We start from the raw sequence: 22,001 nt of genomic DNA on the forward strand, positions 1-22,001 counted from the left end.
GTCATAATTTCTGTCACCAAATGAACAGGCTGGTGTTTTCTATCCAATTGCTAATTCCATTTTAAAATTACACTTGAAACTTATTTTGGTAATTTACTCTTTCCTAGAATAGACTGTAATTTGTAGAGCTTCTTTTAGTTCAGAATACTAAAATTCTCCTAGGTAGTATTTCAGAGGACTGAGAGGTAAATTTCAACTCAGCGTCTTGTTTAGAATCTGAACTGTTGACTTGGTTAAGAATTATAATGAAGTAACTAATTCAGTTGCCCTTGTGCTGGAAAATTCAGCAGCCCACAAGGGCTAGATTAACATTCAGACCAGCATCTAGAAAGGACATTTGTATGAAGAATGATGTGTGTGCTGCTAAAAAACAGATTTCATTTGGCTTCAAAAATCATATATATGCTGCTATGTAAACCTCTATGATATAAATCATATTTTCTATTTCTATACCTACTAAAGTTGGGATATATGTTTCCCCAGAAAGTTTAACTCTAACATCACTGGGAAAATACAAGCAAGTATAAGTTCTTTTTATTTCACATCACTGTGGCGAGAGAGAACAACTTATAATTTAATATTTTATTATTTCCCACAGGTGCCAGGTGAGAAAACAGCCGTCTTCTGTGCAGATGCCAATTCCTGGCATTTCATGGAGTAATTAATGCCAGTGCCAGACAGTTGTATCATCGGTAAGAAAATGACCACCTTTGTCTACAGCTGTATCATCAATCAAACCAGTTTCTACCTTTCTAAATGCTATAATTTTTCCATTGATCATTATCTTTATGAGCATGAAATGACTATTTCATTTAAAAAATAGATCATTTTAAATTTATCTTTATTATTGAAAATATTACAGATGGCCCCTTTTCCCCCTATTGGCCCCTTTTCCCCCCATTGGCCCCTTCTAGCCTGCACCCACTTCTCACCCAGGCCTTCACCACACTGTTGTCTGTGTCCATGGGTTATGCATATATGCACATAAATTCTTTGGTTAATCTCTCCCTACCCACCCAACCACCCCCAGCCTTCCCTCTCAGACTCAACAGTCTGTACCATATTTCTATGTCTCTGATCTATTTTGTTCATCAGTTTATTTTGTTTAGATTCCACATACAAATGAGATCAAAGAACATAATGTAAGTCCTTTTAAAATCCTACCATCAAATTTCTAAATTTAAGATCTCACCACTCTATTTATTTATTCATTCAATATAAATGTATTGAGCATGTGCTATAAATAAGAGCACATTTAGGAACATGGGAAATTGACTGGAAAGAAGGATACTGTGTATTAAACAAATGTGTGTCAGATCCCGAGCTTTCACTTTATAAGTTATTTTATTTAAATCTCACACCTTTACATAATAGTTATTATTCTTATTTTTTGTTGATGAGAAAGCTGAAGTTTGGAGTTAAGTACTTTGTTCAGTATTACAGAGTAAGTAGCAGAACTAGTTGTTAAGAGTATGATACAGCCCCTCTCCTACCATATGGAACCTTCTTTACCTATTATTTATTTAACGAACTCCCTATTAATTTTTTTTTAGTCACAATCAACAAAATACTTAATTAACAAAAAAAAAAAAAAAACCTAAACTACTAAAATTCATAGGATATATGACTCTGTTATGGCAGGCATAAAAGAGAAAATGACACTGAATATTGTGATGGTCTAATCATAATTAGAGCACTGTAGTATTTTTAAACATTTAATTCCCATGTTTAAGGAAAATTTTGTTAACTGAAACCATTCAATGAGAGAAAGGTTATATAATGGAGATCTAAAACCATGCATATTAGATGCTATTAAAAGATAGGATTCAAGAATATTAATTCTGATATCACAATTACTAACATGAGAAAGGGGAATGTGAAAAGATGTGCAGAATTGATGGTACCTGTTTCCAATACTTAAATTTTTATTATCATGAAGAAGTAGAAGTTGTAAGAAATATTATAATAAAAAAAACATACTGGGTAAATACGGAAACACTAATTCAATATTAGAATAAAACATTATTATATCTAGAAATGACTGACAGTTGAAAAGATTTTATATGTGAGGCAGTGTATTATCTCGTGTGAAAGTTTTCAAGCAGGAATTAGGTGATTCTCCATTGCCACCTCCATTATCTGCTAGGGCAGGAAAGTTATAGAAATGATCCCTTTATTGGTTGGTCATTCATTTCTCAATTCATTCAACAGCAATTAGTAGCTGTTGGGGCTGATTCAACAATAAATATGTCCTAATGGCTTTCTCTCACATTTTAATAGAATGTGATAAGTGCTAGAATGAAGATAAAAATGTATGATTCATTATAATTGACTAAAAGTGAATCCTTCATAGAAGTCTTAGTGTTAAATCCCTATTTCAAAAAGCTTGGACTAACTTCTATTAATCTCAACAACTCTATAATTCTTTGATTTCATGACCAATTACTTGAACTCCACATCATATTTTAACAAACTGTTTATATCATATTTATAAAAGAGTTAGAGCTATATTGTTTCTTTTTATTTAATTAATTGGCATTTTCAATAAATATGAATATCAAATAAAAGATTGAATGGAGACAAATTATCTATGGCAGAAATGAAACAATATCATAGATCCTGTGGAAAACAAAGGGGTGATACTAGAATAATATGCACAACTCCACATGCATAAGTTCAACTACTTAGGTGAAATAAACCTTTTCCTGGCAAAGCAAAAGCTTACATAATGAAAAAATAACATGAGTAGTTTTATAACTACTCAAAATACTAATTTTCCTTACTAAGGAAACTGAACTCAAAGTTTTAAAATTCCTGAAAAAATTCCAGGTTCAGATAGTCAAACTGGAGAATTCTACCAAATTTTTAAGGCACATAAATTGAAGAGGAAAACTCCCCATTTTCAGATGACTTGATGTTTACATAGAAAAAAATCTAAGGAATGTACAACTAAAAAATGAGTCAACAAAAGTAAAGGACACAAAATTAACATGCAAAATTAATTGTATTTATACAAACTAGCAATGAACATATAAAAACCAAATTTTAAGATATACTATTTAAAATCCCTCAAACAATGAAATATATAGCTTTAAATCTTAGGAAATATGTGCAGGACTTGTATGCTGAAAATTATAAAACCCTAATGAAGTAAATTTTAAAAATCTAAATACTGGAGAGACATTGTACTCATGGATTGGAAGACTCAACATATTAAAGATAATTCTCTCAAATTGATATACATATTTAATGAAATTATCAAAATTGCATCATTTCTTGTAGATATTGGCATGATTTTCTAAAATTTATATAGAAAGCCAAGGAACTGAAATAACTAAAACAGTTTTGAAAAAGAATAAATTAGAAGAAATCACTCTACTCAATTTCAAAATTTATTATGTTATGTAGCTTTAGTTACCAAGACTGTGTGGTATTGCTGGGAAAATGGACACTTGGATCAATAGAATGGAAAATAGAACTCAGAAATTGCTTCACACAAGTACAACCCACTAATTTTTGACAAAGCTGCAAAAACAGTCAAATGAAGGGAGGAGAATCTTGTTAATGGTGCTGGTGCAACTGGATAGACAAAACAAAACAAAATCTTGACCCAAACCTTACATCTTATACAAAAATTAACAAAATGGATCATAGACTTAAATGTAAAATATACTATACAACTTTTAGAAGAAAAATTAGAAGAAAATCCTTGGTGAAGTGTTTTTCGGCATGTAAACAAAACCATGATTTCTAAAAAGAAAGATCAATACATTAGCCCTTATCAAAATATTTTTAAAATGTTTGTTCTTTCCCTGTTAGGAGAATGAAAACACACTCTGAAGCCTGGGAGTAAATATTTGCCACTCACATAGCTGTAAAATAATTTATATCTATAATATATAAAGAACTCCAAACTCAACAGTTAAAAAAATCTGATTAGAAAACAGGCAAAAGACATAAAGAAACACTTCATCATAGAGGATACAGATGGCAAAGAAAGACACGAGATGTTCATCTTCACTAGGTATTAGGGAAATGCAAATTAAGACCATGATGAGGCTACCCCACCCGTATAAGAACAACAAAAATAAAAATAAAAATAAAAATAAAATAATTACAATATCAAATGCTCACAAGGATGTGGAAAAACTGGATCTCTCACTGTCAGTGGCAATGTAACATGGCACAGCCACTCTGGGAAATAGTACTATGGTATGTTATATCCAAAGCATCGAATACCAGTCAGCAATAAAAAGAACAAATAATTTGTACACAAAACAACTTGGATAGATCACAAGGGAATTACGATGAACAAAAAACAATAACAGTCTCAAAAGATCACATACTACATGGCTGCATTTACATAACTTTCTCAGAATGGCTAACTATAGAAACTGAGAATGAAGTAATGATTTCCCAAGTTTAGGTAGGGATGGTGGGAATAAGTGTAATTCTCCAAGAGCAGATTAATGGGGATCTTTGTGGAGATGGAATATCTTCATTGTAGTGATGATTACACAAATTTACACATGTAACAAAATCCCACGAAACTATATATACATGCATATTAAACCAAAGTTAGTGTCCTGATTTTGATATACTATAGTTATGTAAGATGTAACCATTGCATAAAGGTTACACCGAATTTCTCCTATATAACTACCTATGAATCCATTATTATTTCATCTTTCCAAACTGATTAAAAGAACTATTGTTCTGTAAAAAGTATATTTGTTTTTATAGGAAAAAAAAGGATTTGGGGGTAAGTAATTTGGAAAAAATGCTATTAATAATACCAACTTTTTGAAAATTCACAATGCAGGAATTGATCGAGAAAAGCCCCTCACGGCATGAGTTTGTCTTCCTTGATGACGACCTGATTTCATAATTTGGAAAACAATATCTTAACACATATCACCTGAAACACTGAGTGGTAATTTTGGAAAGACAGTGAAACTTTCTGAGTCCCACTCAGCTAGAGGCTGCAATAATGAATTCATGAAGCTTCGCACAGCTGGTCCCTCCCAGAAAGCCTGGTTTATTAGCATGATGATACCTGACCTACTTTCTAATATAAGCTCCCAAAGACAACAGCAGCTACTCACAGACCATGGTTAATAAAACATGTACCTGAAAAAAACACCAGTTGTTTTCAAGGTGAGGTGCTGCTTTTATGAAAGCCCGTGCTGGGGTTAATATTCACAAATGACTAAATTATGACCCTTCACTCTCCAAAAATGCTTTGCACTTATCTAACTCTCATTTGCAATGTGAATGTTTATGTACCTATCACATTTACTAGACAAAGAGCTCCACAAGTATTCAGATAAGATCTGGTTTTTCTTTGTTTTTGCTCCAGAGCTTCTTATATTGGAGGTTCCCAGTGTTTACCAAATAAAAAATGAAGGACAATGTCAGGTATTCAAGTGTTAATTACAGAATGCTGGCTTAGATTTATTTTATTTTTATTTATCTTATTATTAATTTTTTTGCTTAGATTTTATATGATTATTGACTAAGAACTAGGTAACTGCCCAGATCAGTGGTTTTCAGTGCCCAGGATGATATTTTATTTTATTTATATTTTCTCACATCAATTGTGACCTTTCAATAAACACTATAATTTACTTTATATATATACATATATATATATATATATATATATATATATATACATATATATACATATGTGTGTGTGTGTGTGTGTGTGTGTATATATATATATATATATATATATTGTATATTCTATATAATAAAACCCTAATATGCAAATCAACCAAATGGTGGAACGACCAGTCGCTATGATGTGCACTGACCACCAGGGGGCAGATGCTCAATGCAGGAGCTGTCCCCTGGTAGTCAGTGTGCTCCCACAGGGGGAGCACTGCTCAGCCAGAAGCCAGGCTCATGGCTGGTGAGCGCAGCCTCTCCCACCTCTGCAGCAGCGTTAAGGATGTCTGCAGTCGGACAACCCCCAAGGGCTCCTGGGCTGTGAGAGGGTGCAGGTGGGCTGAGGGACCCCCCTCCCCAAGTGCACAAATTTCGTTCACCAGGTCTCTAGTATATATATTTGTGTGTGTGTAGAGACAGAGATTACATCTTCTGTTTAACACAAGAATATGAGGAATGGGATTTCTGCCTGTTTATTTATTGATGCATACTACACAAACACTGCTTGACACATAACTTCTCAATAAATATGTTAAGTTAATTTTATATTTCTGTCTTCTTCATTTCTCTTGATCATTCTTGACAGGGTTTTGAAAATTTTATCAGTCTCTGCAAATCCTATCTTAGATTTGTGTTCTATTCCATTAACTTGCAGTATTAGATAGCTTCTAATATAAAAATTTAGTCTATACATTTTTCTCTAAGTATTCACTTACCTAAATCCCAGAGGATTTTATGCATTATTATTAAAACATATTCTAATTTTATTGTGATTTTTAGGGGAGCATGAGTTATTAACTGTGTCTGTCTTTTTCCTTCCCAATAGCAATTTTCTAGCACTTGTCTCATAATTGATTTCCAGTGTAATTCAAAAGAGATAATCTGTTACTTCAACCCACTGAAATTATTTAAATTTCCTCAATGCTTAATGATATACATTTTTTTGGGGGGGGTAAATGTTCTGTGTGTGCTTAAAAACAATAGATATCTACAGTTGGTACTGCAGTATTACATTTGCCCAGTAGGTTCAGATTACTTACCAATTATGCTGATCAAATATCCAGCATCCTCACTAATCACAGTGAATTAAATTATTTTGAGTATGCCTGAGATACTCTTAATTGTGTATCAATAATAAGTATGCTCATTAGAACATACAGAAAAATAAAAACATGATTATTTTTCAAAGAAACCTCTATATCATGGCAAAGATATTTTCAAATTAGATTTTAGAGTTCTCAGATATAGAAATCACTTTCTTCCTTGGCTACATCATATATTTTAGACATGGTATTTATATTATAAAGTAATAAATAATATTCTAATTTTTCTTCTAGATTTTACTTTCAGAATCTACATTAATATATGAAAATTAAAGCAGCAGTTACTTTTTGTTTACAAAGGATTATTTTCTTCTTTACCAGAGGTAGTCTACACCTTTAAAAATAGTTGAGTTTTTAAATTATTTCTGTTATTCCTATGTGGCATTTTTCTACCTAATGATATTTCAGAAGTTTTCTTATAATTGTGATTCATGTTCAGTCTTCACTTAGAATTCTTAAGAAAATAAACAAATGAAAAACTAAAAATCCAAAAACTGTGGAACTTAAACCTAAATACTTGGTTAGTTGTCAGCTAAACTTCTGAAAACAGTTCCTATAGTGATTTAAATTATTTTTCTTCCTATTCTTCTGGATCTAATTAGAGCTCCAATGTTTATAGTATACACAGGATAAATAACAGCACTCATAAGTGAGATAGCAGATTTTACCATTTATAATTAAAACATAACATTTAAGACCAGTAGAATGAATAGTTAAAAATTTTAAATACATAATAAAAATAAGCAATGCCATGTAAAAAGAACTCATTATCATGTAATGAGAACCAATATAAAAATGTGGGTTACTTTTAGAGTTTCTTGCATATTTTTTCGAAGAAGCTGAAAAAGTTTTCTTTTTCTATGTAACATCTAGAACTAAGTCAGCTTTCTTGCTTTAGTATTGCTGATATAAGTAGGCCCACTCAAACTTTAAGTGATTTGGTGATCATGTCACCAAAAGACACCTCTAGCACAACCTTCCCTCCAAAGGCTTATGATTACTTTTGCCTTTATTTTCCATACAAACCAACTACCAAAACAGCAAATTTCAATACATTTTTAACCCTCTTAGAAAACCAGCATCCTTTCCCAAACACAGAGGATTCCTAGAAATTTCCACAATGTTAGAACCTAAATACAAAGAGTTCAAGAAAAATTTAGTCAGAAATTACTTGATTATTTAAGTACTGAAGAAATTGCATTAAATTACATCTTGGAAAAAAGATATATTGGCAACATGATCCAAAAAAAGTATAATATCTGTTCTGTTTCACTGATAACCTAATAGATTTGTGTGATATTCACATGAAAATGGCAATGAGAATTTTAAAACATTTGATGCAGAAAATAACTATAAATACATCAGAAAATATTCATGAGGTAGAGATTAATATTAATACAGAATTTGAGATTTGCCAAGCATTTTTGCTCAGGTCATATATGATAATAATGGATATTATAAGAAAGAATCCACAACTGAAGGAACAATTATATGATATAAATAGGATTTGTAATCTGTAACATTTTTTAGATTCAGTGTTACACAGAAGTAGTATGGTAGCTTGGGCAAAATAGTGGTTCATAAATTAAAGTGCATGGGTTCTAGGATCAACTCTGTTGATACCAGTATGATGAACTTTGACAAAATCTTAAGCACTGCTGTTCATGACTTCTGTGGAATGCACTAATAAAATATATCCCTACCCCTTAGGGCTGCTGTGAAGATTCTGTGGAGATTAGTCGATAAAAGGGCTTTGAAGGTTAAAAGTTTTATATAACTGTGAGCTCTCTTTATGCTGAAGTTATTCTTAATATGCCAGATTTGGTTTCAAAAGATCAAAAAGGAGCAAACTGTAATATTCTAGCACAGAAATTATTACTAGTAGAGTGAAATACTTTGTCAAACTTCATTTTGACAATTTGTATTCACCTCATTTGCAATGAAATGAGGCAACAACTGGGCTACATTGTACAATTTTACAGATTTACCCGAATGAGCACATATGGCCCATTGAGCTAAGGATATTTTAATAGGTGTTGTTTATTATAAATCAATCTCCTAAAACAATATTACATAGTTGATATGTATCTCCTTTAGGAGACCACTTTGCCTTTTTTATGTAATATCTGGGTATTCATTTTTGGCTTTTAAACAACTGACCACATCTCACAATTTACATGAAGGAATGACAACTCTTTGAAATGCATCCAAGCATAGAGGCTTGATAACCCTGCATGAATAAGTCTTGGTGAATGTTTTACTGTGTGTTTTTGTGTGTGTGTATGTGTGTGTGTTTCAAAACTTTCTTTTACATGGAAAATACTTGCTTCCCTTCTGTGTTTTCCAATTTATCTCCAATTCCTTCACACACACACACACACACACACACACACCCCAATCCGTCATCTAGTTTTAAGAGAATTCTGGTTCTAAATTAGGTATTGAGAGAAAAAAAAATTGATGTATTTTTAGGTATTGAGAGAAAAAAAAGTGATGTATTTATTTTTTTTTAATTTATCTTTATTGTTGAAAGTATTATAGATGTCCCCCTTTTTTCCACCATTGACCCTATCCAGTACACACACACCCAGGCCTTCACCACACTATTGTCTGTAATAGGGTTATGCATATATGTATATAAGTTCTTTGGTTGATCTCTTCCTGCCCATCCACCCACCCCCACCTTCATCTGAGATTCCTCAGACTGTTTTATGCTTCTATGTCTCTGGATCTATTTTGTTTAACAGTTTATTTTGTTCATTAGATTCCATATAGAAGTGAGATCATGTGATACTTGTCTTTCTCTGACTGGCTTATTTTGCTTAGCATAATGCTCTCCAGGTCCCTCCATGCTGTCTCAAAGGGTAAGAGATTCTTCTTTTTTACTGCTGCATAGTATTCCATGGTATAAATGTACCACAGCTTTTTTATCCACTCATCTACTAATGGGCACTTGAGCTGTTTCCAAATCTTAGCTATTGTTAATTGTGCTGCTATGAACATAGGGGTGCATGCATTCTTTCTGATTGACCCTAACTGCCTCAGCTGCTGAGCTATATACATACTCTGTATGTTCAGCAATTAATGCATGGAATTGAGTAAGATTGTGGGAGATAAAGGCAAAAGTTAGAAAACAGAACACTTTTACTTACTGCAAATGAAGGTAGTCTCATCTGAATTATCAGTGCAATCATTCACAAAATCACACAGCTTGTCCTGTGCAATGCAGTGCTTGTTAGCGCACATGAACTCTTGAGCAGTGCACTTCCTGTCTGGGCTGAGGAGGGGTGAGCAATCTTGAAAGGTAATGTCATCCACTGCTACATCTCCCATGTAACTGACACTGCGTTTTGCCCTGAAGATAATCTAAGGAAGGAAGGGAGGAAGGAGGGAAGAAGAGAGAGAGAGAAGAAAAGAAAGAAAAGAAAAGAAAAAAGGGAAGGGAAGGGAAAGGAAGGGAAGGGAAGGGAAGGGAAGGGAAGGGAAGGGAAGGGAAGGGAAGGGAAGGGAAGGGAAGGGAAGGGAAGGGAAGGGAAGGGAAGGGAAGGGAAGGGAAGGGAAGGGAAGGGAAGGGAAGGGAAGGGAAGGGAAGGGAAGGGAAGGGAAGGGAAGGGAAGGGAAGGGGAGGGAAGGGGAGGGAAAGGGAGGGAAGAAAATCAGTTTCAGTTAAGCTGTCCATCATATGCAAAACTTGTAGCAAGCACTAAATACACTTGACTCTATAAAAATGCCGCATAATGAAACTGACCCAAAAAGCTTGGGAATCATTTAGATTTGTACCATCCTCAACACATAAGGATGTGGGAGTGGCATCACCAACACCACTGCCTCCCGTGTTGATTTGTGGGATAGGTGGCCTAGAACACTGGCCGGAGTCACCAATCCACCATTGCTGCCTCTGCAGCTCCCAGATCCCAAACAAGCCCTGTGCATTTCTTAGAGCCTCATCACACATGGAAGCAAGAGGCCAATCCAAGCACAGAATATACCAAAAGAAAGGACATGCAAGCACATCCTTTACTCTGTTTTGCCCAATTCTTGCCATTCCTCAGATCTGTCCACCCCAAGATATCAAACCTCAATACCATGAGGGTTTTTTATTGGCCACATCTTTGGAACTCACATTATTTTGATTTGCCTTTGATCAATGTATGTGATGAACACAATTCTCACGTGTGTCATTGTTTGGTAGTGAGCTCCCATTTAAGTGGACTGCAATAGAATTAGAAGTGATGAAAAATAACAGGAGTCACTGCAGTTTTCAGAAAGGCTAGCTTCAGTTTATTACATGACCACTGCTTAGAACAGTGGTCGGCAAACTCATTAGTCAACAGAGCCAAGTATCAACAGTACAACGATTGAAATTTCTTTTGAGAGCCAAATTTTTTAAAACTTAAACTTCTTCTAACGCCACTTCTTCAAAATAGACTCACCCAGGCCGTGGTATTTTGTGGAAGAGCCACACTCAAGGGGCCAAAGAGCCACATGTGGCTCGCGAGCTGCGGTTTGCCGACCACTGGCTTAGAATAATAATGAATATAGTTTCATGGAACATAAAAAGTCACATATTGTTTAGTGTCAAATTTTTAAGTGAAGCTAATTCAGAGTTTCTCTGCAGGCCAAATTTGGATTTGTGTGTTAACATAAGAAATACTCCTGTATTCTAAAGTACATTTAGAACAATTAGAAATTAGTTAACAAGAAATACAGTTACCTCAGGGATTTTACACAAAATATTTATTGAGATCAAACACCTTTGACTAAATATATATGTAATCATTTTTCTTGAAAGAAATTATTATAATTTTGTTGTTGCTGTTTAAGACATGTTATGCTTCTATACTACTGTGTGAAAAGCTAGGTGCTTTCCTCTTAAGATGAGTGGATAGAATAGTTGAAAATCAAGTGTCTCCCATTATAAAAATAAAAAAATAATAAAAATACAATTTATATGTAAATTCCTATATAAATTTACATAAAAGGGATAAATTGTTTTTCTTCAGATCAAATGTGCTAAGAAAAAATAAATTTATAAGATTTATTAAGAGCTTGGAAGTGACTAAAAGGAGGTAAAACTGGAAAAATAATAATGACTACAACTTTTTTATAAGGTACATTGAACCCTAGAAAACTGAAAAAGGTGCTCTATCATCCGGATATATCTAAACATTTGAATACGTGATGGAATGTTCTGTGAATAAGAAATCAGATAACTCAATTACTATTACATTAACTTGTTTATCTGCTATCCTTTAGACACAATCTCAGTTGCCTGTCATGTCCAAATGGTCAAATCATCAATTATATCACAACTAGAGGCCCAGCGCGCAATTCAAATCACGTGAGGAGGCGCCCCACCTCCCGCCGTGCAAGGAGGCACCCCACAGGGGGCCGGGACCCACACCTGACCCATGTAGTGCCGGCCACCACATTGTGTCCTGTCTGCTGGGGTGGGAGCGTGCTCCGAGCCATGCAGCGGCCACTCGGAACACGCCCCCGGCCGCAGCGTTGTGTCTGCTGGGGTGGGGGCAGGTGCTCCTGTGTGTTGTGTCTCCACTCCGGCCCGCCCCCAGCCCCAGCCTCCCCACGGCCTCTGGGGTTGGGGGCGGCACACAGTCACCTCCTGCCCCTCTGCGTGTGCAGCTCCTCCTGAGCGGTCGTGATGTAGCCTCCTCCTGAGCGGTCGTGACACCTGGCTATTTAGCATATTCCCTGCTTATATATATATATATATATATATATATATATATATATATATATACACTAGAGGCCCGGTGCACGAAATTCGTGCACTGGGGAGGGTGTCCCTCAGCCCAGCTTGCACCCTCTCTAATATGGGACCCCTCGGGGGATGTCCAACTGCAGGATTAGGCCCGATTCCTGGAATCGGGCCTAATCCTGCAGTTGGACATCCTTCTCACAATCTGGGACTGCTGGCTCCTCACCGCTCACCTACCTGCCTGATTGCCCCCTAACTGCTTCCTTGCTGGCCTGATTGACCCCTAACTGCTCCTCTGCGGGCCTGATTGCCCCCAAATACCCTCCCCTGCTGGCCTGATCACCCCCAAGGCTTTTATTAGTATAGATATGACCCTGCACAGAAAATTTTACTAACCCTGCTTTACAATAAGGGCTTGACGATTGAATCATTAGGACCAGACACCAAGATTTCCTTTCTTTAAATAGTGGAGGGAATACTTATCTTGTATTTAAGTTGCCCGGAAATTAAAATGAGATAATGACTTAGAAAAGTATAAAAGCACCATATAAAGACAACTGTCTTTTTAATGAAGTGGTAAAATGAAAAACACTTTTTATTCTCCCCTTCCTTCCTTTATAGCTTTTATTTGATCTTTGAAATTCATAAAAATTTCACTCCAATTTTCATTTCTTTACATTCAACATTATTTTGTATTGGTTTCAGGTTTTATATTAGTTACAGAATAGTGGTTAGACAATCATATACTTTACAAAGTGTTCCCCGATATTTCTAGTACCCACCTGACATCATACCATCATTACAACACTACTGACTATATTCCCTATTTAAGTGACAATGGGTTTACAGGTTCCTTTCAATCTTTCTTTTGTGTTTTTTTGTCCTTCCTTTTCTTTCTCACTTCTTCCCTCATTTTCTTTATATAGTATCTCAATTGGCCATCAAAGCTCAGTGAAGGCACTGGGACACGCTTCATCCATTTTACAGACCAGGAAACTGAGGCCAATTCCAGTTGGCTGTGGAACTTGACTCAGGAAGCCCTCAGAGCACACAGGAAGCCCTCAGAGCCATGCTCTTTGCGCTTCCTAAGGGGCAGCGGCCCAGCAAACAGAACAAACCTTCCAGTCAGGCTTCCCAGCCTCTTTCTCAAGCACCTCTTCATTGCGGATGCTCCACATTCTTTCCTCTCCCCCCATTCTTTACTGCCCCCCTTCTCCAAAGCAGGTGGAAGGCTTCCCACTCACTGCCTAGGCATGCTCTGCTATGGGGCAGGGTGTAGCGAGCTTGCTTTTGGGTGAAGGCAGGAGCAGGAGTCACTGCCTCTGAAGTGTGAAGGCCACCTGAGCGAGGCCCATTAGCACTGGGAGCTTCTCTGAATCACGTCAGTCAGTCCAGTACCCTGCAGTGCAGCACCCCTTCACTGAGGTGGCTCCACCCCTCAACCCCCGCCTCAGGGGTGAGGGTCCTTGCCCCTAGGCCAGGAGTCCTTCCATGCCCCTTGATCCCTGGCTGGGCCCACCCACGTCTTGGGGGGCACTGCAGAACCTCTGTCTCTCTGCAGATAAAGCAGATCCCTGCCCTAGGTCTCTGCAAAGCTATGAATCTGTGGCCAGAGGCCTGGTCTGGGAATCAGCAACCACATGCCTGCAATGTTCCCAGGGACCCTGGGAGGGGCTGGGCAAGTCCTGCCACGCCCCCCTCTGTGGCGATCGCCCGCGGAGAGCCCGGCTGGGCCCGGCCATGCCCCCCGGGTGGCGATGGCCGCTTGGATCACCCGCGGAGCGCCAGGCTGTGCCCGGCCACGCCCCCCGTGGCGATCGCCGCCTGGATCACCGCGGGAGCACCAAGCTGGGCCCGGCCACGCCCCCCCGGGTGGCGATCAGTGCCTGGATCACCCGCGGAGCGCCCGGCTGTGCCCGGGCACGCCCCCCGGTGGCGATCGCCACCTTGATCACCCGCGAGAGCCCAGCTGTGCCCGGCCACGCCCCCCCGGGTGGCGATCGCTGCCTGGATCACCCGCTGAGAGCCCGGCTGGGCCCGGGCACGCCCCCCCGGGTGGCGATCGCCGCCTGGATCACCCGCGGAGCGCCATGCTGGGCCTGGCCACGCTCCCCCGGGTGGTGATCGCCGCCTGGATCACCCGCGGAGCACCCGGCTGTGCCCGGCCACGCCCCTCCCGGGTGGCGATCACTGCCTGGATCACCGCGGGAGCGCCATGCTGGGTCCGGCCACGCCCCCCGTGGCGATCCCCGCCTGGATCACCCCGGAGCGCCCTGCTGTGCCTGGCCACGCCCCCCCCCGGTTGCGATCGCCGCCTGGATCACCCGCGGAGCGCCCGGCTGGGCCCGGCCACGCCCCCCGGGTGGCGATCATGCGGAGGACCCCCGGAACTAAGAGGATTGGGCACCGCCATCTTGGTCTTCTCAACAGCCGGAAAGGCCACCTAGAGTCCCGCCCCCAGCCTCTCGCAGGCCCAATCATGGGCATAGCGGAGGTGCGGTCAATTTGCATGTTTCTCTATTATAAGGTAGGATATATAGATGCTCCATACAATGTTGGTTAAGATTCCACAGTCTTTGTTATTAAATGTGATTAAACATTTTAAAAAGAGCAAAGATATAGTTTTGGTAGAATGAAAGCAGGATCAATTATTTTTTAAAATTTTGGAAACAATATAGTGTAGCATTTGGATTATGAACTTGTAGATGACCTGCCGATGTTTAAAGTTTGTCTCTGCTGTTTTGTGGTTATATAACTAGAGCAGGTTACCTAACTTTTAGGTATTTCTGTATTCTAATCTATAAAATCTATACATATAAAGAGGTAATATGCTAATTGTCCGTTACAGTGTCCCAGTAATGACCAATTTGCATATTGACAGACCAGCAGGAGGCTGTGCACACAGCAGGGGGTGGGCGGCCCGAGCCAAGTTCCCGGGGGTCTGAGGAGAGCGCCTGACAGGAGCCTGGACTGCAAAGAAGGAAGAGGAAGCGGCCACAGGGAGCTCTTCCAATCCCCCTGCATGGACACCCGACCCCAGCCCCCCCACCCCCAGTGGGGGACAGAGAGGCTGACCAGACAGGGAGAAGATCCAGCCTTGGGGGTAGCTGCAGCCTGCACCTCCGACTCCCGATCTCTTCCCCCACCAGCCCCGCCAGGGGCGCCCACAACAATAGCAAGCTGGTGACCACCCCTCAGCACTCCTGAGGCACCGGGGCCATGGCCCACCACTGCCAGGCCCCCTCCGCTGGGGCCGGGCACACCTCTCCTCCCTACAACTCCAGACCTGGGTGGAGGCAGGCCTGGGTGGAGGCAGGCCTGAGCGGCCCCCCAGGGTCAGACCCTTCCCCCTGACAGCAGCAGCACCATCTCTGCAGCGGAAGCGCACTGAACCTCGCTGGGGCAATGCTAAACCCGCCCTCCGAGCCCGCCTGGCTCTGCCCTGGCCCAGCCCCCACCCCGCTCCAGGAGATTGGAGCCCCGCCCTGAGCAGGTAGAGCTGTGAAACAGCCACATACAATTTAAAGAATGGCGCCAAGCGGGAAGGTTTGACAGTTACTCCCCCTTCGGCCTCACCATCCCCCTAGAGCCCCCTAATGCTCTGCCCCCAGCCAGCATCTCCAGGAACGACCACCACGACAGGGCTGCTGGCCAGAGCCCGCCCCCTGAGGCCTGCAGAACCCTCTGCAAAGCTTCCATAGCTACAGTCCCAGGAAACAATCATGCCCTCCTCCCCTAATCAGCACCTGCTACCTGTGAGGGTACCCGTGGGCTTAAAAATAACAATCCCTTCCCATTTAGACATCACTTACTTAATGAAACATTTATAGGTTTATTAGCTCAGAACCTCCTCATGACAACCTAGTGAGGTAGGCAGAGAAGAGATTACAGTTCCCATGGTATATGCGTATGTATTCAGAAATGAAGCTCAGAGAGGAAAAGTGTCAAGCCCAGTGGTTCCCAGGGTACAGCACATGCCCCACAGGGGGGCAATTTGATTTTAAGTGGGGGCAATTCGAGAATGAGTTAACAGTGAATTTTTTGCATTTCTTATGGTTCTAGGGGGCCTCATCTACAGCGTATCCTACATAATAAAAGGCTAACATGCAAATGACTGAATGGTGGAATGACCGGTCACTATGATGTGCACTGACCACCAGGGGGCAGACACTCAACTCAAGAGCTGCCCCCTGGTGGTCAGTGTGCTCCCACAGGGGGAGTGCCCCTCAGCCAGAAGCTGGGCTCACAGCTGGCGAGCACAGCGGCAGTGGTGGGAGCCTCTCCTGCCTCCGTGACAATGCTAAGGATGTCCGACTGACGGCTTAGGCCCACTAGGCCGTCAGTCAGACATCTCCCCAGGGCTCCCAGATGCAGGCCAGACTGAGGGATCCCCCCCAAGTGCACAAATTTTGTGCACTGGGCCTCTAGTGGCGATAATAATAGTATGTACCTCATACAGTTATTGTGAAAACTAAAGAAGCATTTTTAAATTCATAGAATAGTACTTAGCACTTAGTAATTGATATGTATGTGATTGCTCTAGTTGTAAAAATTATTATAATTAAAGATTCTGTTTAAATCAGAGTGCAGGTTAGCAAACAAAACTCTGAAAACTACCCAGTGTTGAATCAGCATGCAATTTCTAAAATTATCTTATACTTTTCCTCAAGAATTAGAGCCATTCATCTTTTGGAGACTAAAGGAAATGATATCAAAAACATGAAAGAATCATGGACAATATGTCAGCTCACACTCTAGCTCCACTGCATAGTATTTTGCTTTGCACATAGTGGTGCTAATAAGTTTTTACTGAAAGACTGATTGGATCACACACAAAAAGATTTAAACAACAAATTTCAATATATGAAATATTTAATTTTGGAAAGGCTAAATTAGTATGTGATTCCTTTTGATTACATCCCCTTTATTGTTGTTGTTTTTTTTTGTATATGATATTGCCATACAAATATTCTACTTACATAAAACTAGTTAAGATTTCATTCTCTCAAGTATAAGCCTATGTCTAGCAGCAATGAAATCTTTTACACGTTGTTGCTGAGGATTTTTCTTCCCTCAGTTAAAAGATCATGGAGGTTAAAAGGCAGAATCACTTAATAATATATTTCAGGATGTGCAAGGCCATTAAATTGCTTTCTAATATTTACTTCTTCAGGTTGAACTTATTTCTTAATAATTTCCTAAATTATCTATAAATGACCCATTAGAAAACTACATTTCAGTGAGGCCAAACATACATGGGATTTATTACACCTATCTTTCCAAGAAATTGGGGATAATGCTGTATCAATCCCTTTATACAGCTGTGTCTAGCCTGTGCTTCCACAGGAGCTGAGAGGGGCTGATTTATCAGATACAGCACACGATTGTAGATACAGTCACTGAATATTAACAGCAGAATTGGCTACTTCTATTGCATATACAGAGGATTAGAAATGTAATCATTAATAAATATATCTTATATCCAGAGATAAATGATTCTAAATTCGTAGAATTAAGCCCTGTGCAGTTAAGGCTAATAGGTATTTGCCTCATCTTCTAAGAAAATCCCCATTCTGCCAAAAAAATAAAAATTTAAACCATACACACACACATTCATGGAGCTCTTGCTTTCTTGGTAATCCATAAAAAATAAAATCCATACCAAATATCTTTGCACATAATTATTTTCACTTTAAACATTTTAATCTATGTTCTTTTCTTTAGTTGTTTTACATATATCTTATCCTCCAAATAGCATTATAGTCTATGTAAACACAAATACTAATACAACACACAATTTTGTTTCTCTCCAAAATATTTTCAAATTAAGTGAGTCTATTATCTCTAATAAGGTTCAACAATACAATATGCTTTAAAAAATATGTCCTTTTAATCAAATTTTTAAAAATTAATGTAGTTATAGTCTCGTAGAATTTGCATATTTATAAATAGAGGGAGGTGTTCTTTACATGGGGGACTGTGGAATGGAGCAGAATTGTCATTAAAACTAAATGTTCCCAGACGCATGTTTGTCTAATTGGAGAAATAAGGACATTCTGAAATTTTAATTTCCTATGGAAAATACTATATATATTCATACAACACATCAGAAATGGAATGGGAGGACAAGACTATGAATGAAGAAAATAAATTAGGATTGAAGAAGAAAATTACCAAAACTTATTACCCAAGTACTTGGATTACAAACCTGTATTTGTGAATGAATGCCTAAAAACAGTTCTACTTTTTTCCACTGTGCACCTTGCTGTCCACTTTGAGCCCACAATTTAGAGGTAACATTGTCTTTTGTGCTCAGTACCTGCAGAGATAAATCAAGTATGAAGTGCTGAAATATTTTATCATGATACATTTTAAACATGTAGAATTTTCCAAGTTTTTACTTTATTTTAATATCAACATGAAGTCCCTGATAGAAAAGTTGAGACAGTTTTCATTAGATATCTTTGTTTTCTATACAGCATTATGTCCCAGGGCATCTCACAAGCTTTATGTAATAAAAGTGAGCATGATTATCTGTCATTCAAGTCCAAAGAAATCTGGACATCATTTAACTAAGAACTCTATGTTAGTTTTTATTTTAAAGAAATTTATTGATTAACTTACTGAAAGAGAGAGGAAGGGAGAGAAAGAAAGAGGGAGGGAGGGAAAGAGAGAGAGAGAGAGAGAGAGAGAGAGAGAGATTGATTCATTGTTCCACATATTTATACACTAGAAGCCCGGTGCACGAAATTCGTGCATGGAGGGGGGTTGGCCCTCAGCCCAGCCTGCACCCTCTCCAATCTAGGACCCCTGGAGGGATGTCCGACAGCCTGTTTAGGCCCGACCGGGCCTAAACGGGCAGTCGGACATCCCTCTCACAATCCAGGACTGCTGGCTCCCAACTGCTTGCCTGCCTGCCTTCCTGATTGCCCCTAACTGCTTCTGCCTGCCAGCCTGATCACCCCCTAACCACTCTGCTGCCAGCCTGGTTGATGCTTAACTGCTCGCCTGCCAGCCTGTTTGCCCCCAACTTCCCTCCTCTGCCAGCCTGGTCACCCCTAACTGCCCTCTCCTGCAGGGTTGATCACCTCCAACTGCCCTCCCTTGCAGGCCTGGTCCCTCTCAACTGCCCTTCCTTGCAGGCCGGGTGCCTCCCAACTGCCCTCTCCTGCTGGCCATTTTGTGATGGCCATCTTGTGTCCACATGGGGGCAGGATCTTTGACCACATGGGGGCAGCCATCTTGTGTGTTGGAGTGATGGTCAATCTGCATATTACTCTTTTATTAGATAGGATAGAGGCCTGGTACAGGGGTGGGGGCCAGCTGGTTTGCCCTGAAGGGTGTCCCAGATCAGGGTGGGGGTTCCCTTGGGGCATGATGCAGCCTGAGCGAGGGGCCTGTGGTGGTTTGCATGCCGGCCACGCCCCCTGGCAACCCAAGTGGAGGCCCTGGTATCTGGAATTTATTTTCCTTCTACAATTGAAACTTTGTAGCCTGGAGTGGAGCCAAGCCTGCTGCTCCCTCCGTGGCCGGCAGCCATTTCTGTTGCAGTTAATTCACATTCTATAATTGAAACTTTGTAGCCTTAAGTGGGTGGGCCCAGACAGGTTGTGCGGAAAGCTTTGCTTCCCCTGTTGCCAGGGGCAACCCTGGCCTGCTCTCTCAAGCTCCGTTCTGCCACCATTCTGTTTGAATTTGTTTACTTTCTATAATTGAAACTTTGTAGCTTGAGTGAAGGCTTAGGCCTGGCAAGGGCAGGCGAAAGCTTGGCTTGCTCTGTTACCTGGGAAACCTTGCTCTCTGTGGCTATAGCCATCTTGGTTGGGTTAATTTGCATACTTGCTCTGATTGGCTGGTGGGCACGGCTGGTGGGCATGGCTTGTGGTAGTGTCGAAGGTACAGTCAATTTGCATATTACCTTTTTATTAGGTAGGATTCATTGGTGTGCCCTGACCAGGGATTGAACCTATAAGGTAGGGGTATATGGATGACACTCTAACCAACTGAGCTACCCAGCCAGGACCTACCTTAGCTTTTAAAAAAAATCTGACAGTAGTAACAACTGGAATTTTACATATTAAATAACATCCATGTTGTTGATAAAAGCACAAATTACTTACTAAAATACTCTTTTGAAAATGATCTTCTTCACCTTCTTGGGTTCAGTTGGGACAGTGACAGTATTACAGTGGGAGGTCAATTACTTTCAACAACACACGTGGGTGATATGAGCATGCACCTATTCATGCCGTGCTAGTAAGATCTCTCTATACCACAGCCTTGAAACTATACATTCTCATCAGTACTATATCCGCATTCTAAGGGAAAATTCAGATTAGTCTCAGCAGACAAACTATCAGGCTCCTCTTTGAGAATGATACAAAATGAGTCATCAAGAGAGCAACTGAGGGTTAAGAGATCAACCAAAGGACTTGTAAGCATGCATATAAGCATAACCAATCAACAGAGACATTAGGGGGGGTGAGGGTATGTGCTGGGGGATGTGAGTGGTTGGGGAGAGGTCAATGGGGGGGAAAGGAGACATATTCAATTTTTTAATCAATAAAGAATATATAAAATAAAACAAACTCGGGAAATGCAGAACAAGTCCACATTCTAAAAGAATGGGCTCAGGTAGTTTTGTTTTTTTTTTTAATCATCCTGTATAATAAAGAGCTAATATGCTAATTAGACTGAATAGCAGAACAACCATCCAGACGAACTTCCTTAGGAAGCCAGGGCTGCGAGGGCCGAACCCCTTGCATGAATTTCGTGTATTGGGTCTCTAGTTTCATAATAATACTTTTTAAAAATAAGAGGTATACAAATCAAGGAATTATTGAGAAGGGTTTGTGGTGATTTTGACTTTAAAGTGAAAGTAATTTTTAGTAGTTTCATTATCTTTAAAAAAAAATAAGTTCAAATGGCTGTAGAGCTTTTAGAGTCTTAACTTAAATAATATGTGCCTAGCAAATATAACACTAAATTCTCAGTCTATAAAATTCATCATGTTATTGAAATCAAGAAAACATAATTTCTTAAAAAAATAAAAATCATTTTTGTGGATACTAGAAAGAATATATTGGGAATAGATCTTTGTATGAATATTATTCTATACTAGAGGGCCAGTGCATGAAAAATTCATGCACTTTAGGGGGGCGTCCCTCAGCCCGGCCTGCCTGCTCTCACAGTACGGGAGCCCTCAGGAGCAGGAGGTGACCCAGCGATCAGGGGAAGGTGACACACCCATTACACCTCTGCTGCTGCCACTGCCGGCAGCGCAAGCCTCGGCCGGCCCTGGTTACCTGAGCTTCGGGCAGCCCTATGCGACTGGGAAGCCACCATCTGAGGCTTTCCTGTGCCTCGGGCTGGCCCTGGGCGGCTGGGGGACTGAGGGGACTTGGGGACTCCGGAGGCAGGTGCGTGGATGGGCCAGACCCACCTGGGGGTGGGCCTGGCCGTGCTGCGTGCCTACCATCCCAGTGGGGCTGAAGGGACTGGACGCCGCC

The 22,001-nt window shown here is 40.1% G+C and overlaps 1 protein-coding gene across 1 annotated transcript in view; it reads right to left on the reverse strand.

Annotated features, from left to right (window-relative positions):
* The window catches only part of MALRD1 (MAM and LDL receptor class A domain containing 1), a 640,413-nt gene that overhangs the window by 370,938 nt on the left and 247,474 nt on the right, over positions 1–22,001 (reverse strand). Inside the window, exons 24-25 of the mRNA XM_054724807.1 lie at positions 18,701–18,811; positions 9,926–10,139 (exon numbers count right to left, since the gene is read on the reverse strand). Coding sequence (XP_054580782.1) covers positions 9,926–10,139; positions 18,701–18,811 — 325 coding nt within the window. The remainder of the gene's footprint in view (positions 1–9,925; positions 10,140–18,700; positions 18,812–22,001) is intronic.

Source organism: Eptesicus fuscus, chromosome 2 (assembly GCF_027574615.1).
Source record: "Eptesicus fuscus isolate TK198812 chromosome 2, DD_ASM_mEF_20220401, whole genome shotgun sequence".
Lineage (NCBI taxonomy): Eukaryota > Metazoa > Chordata > Mammalia > Chiroptera > Vespertilionidae > Eptesicus > Eptesicus fuscus.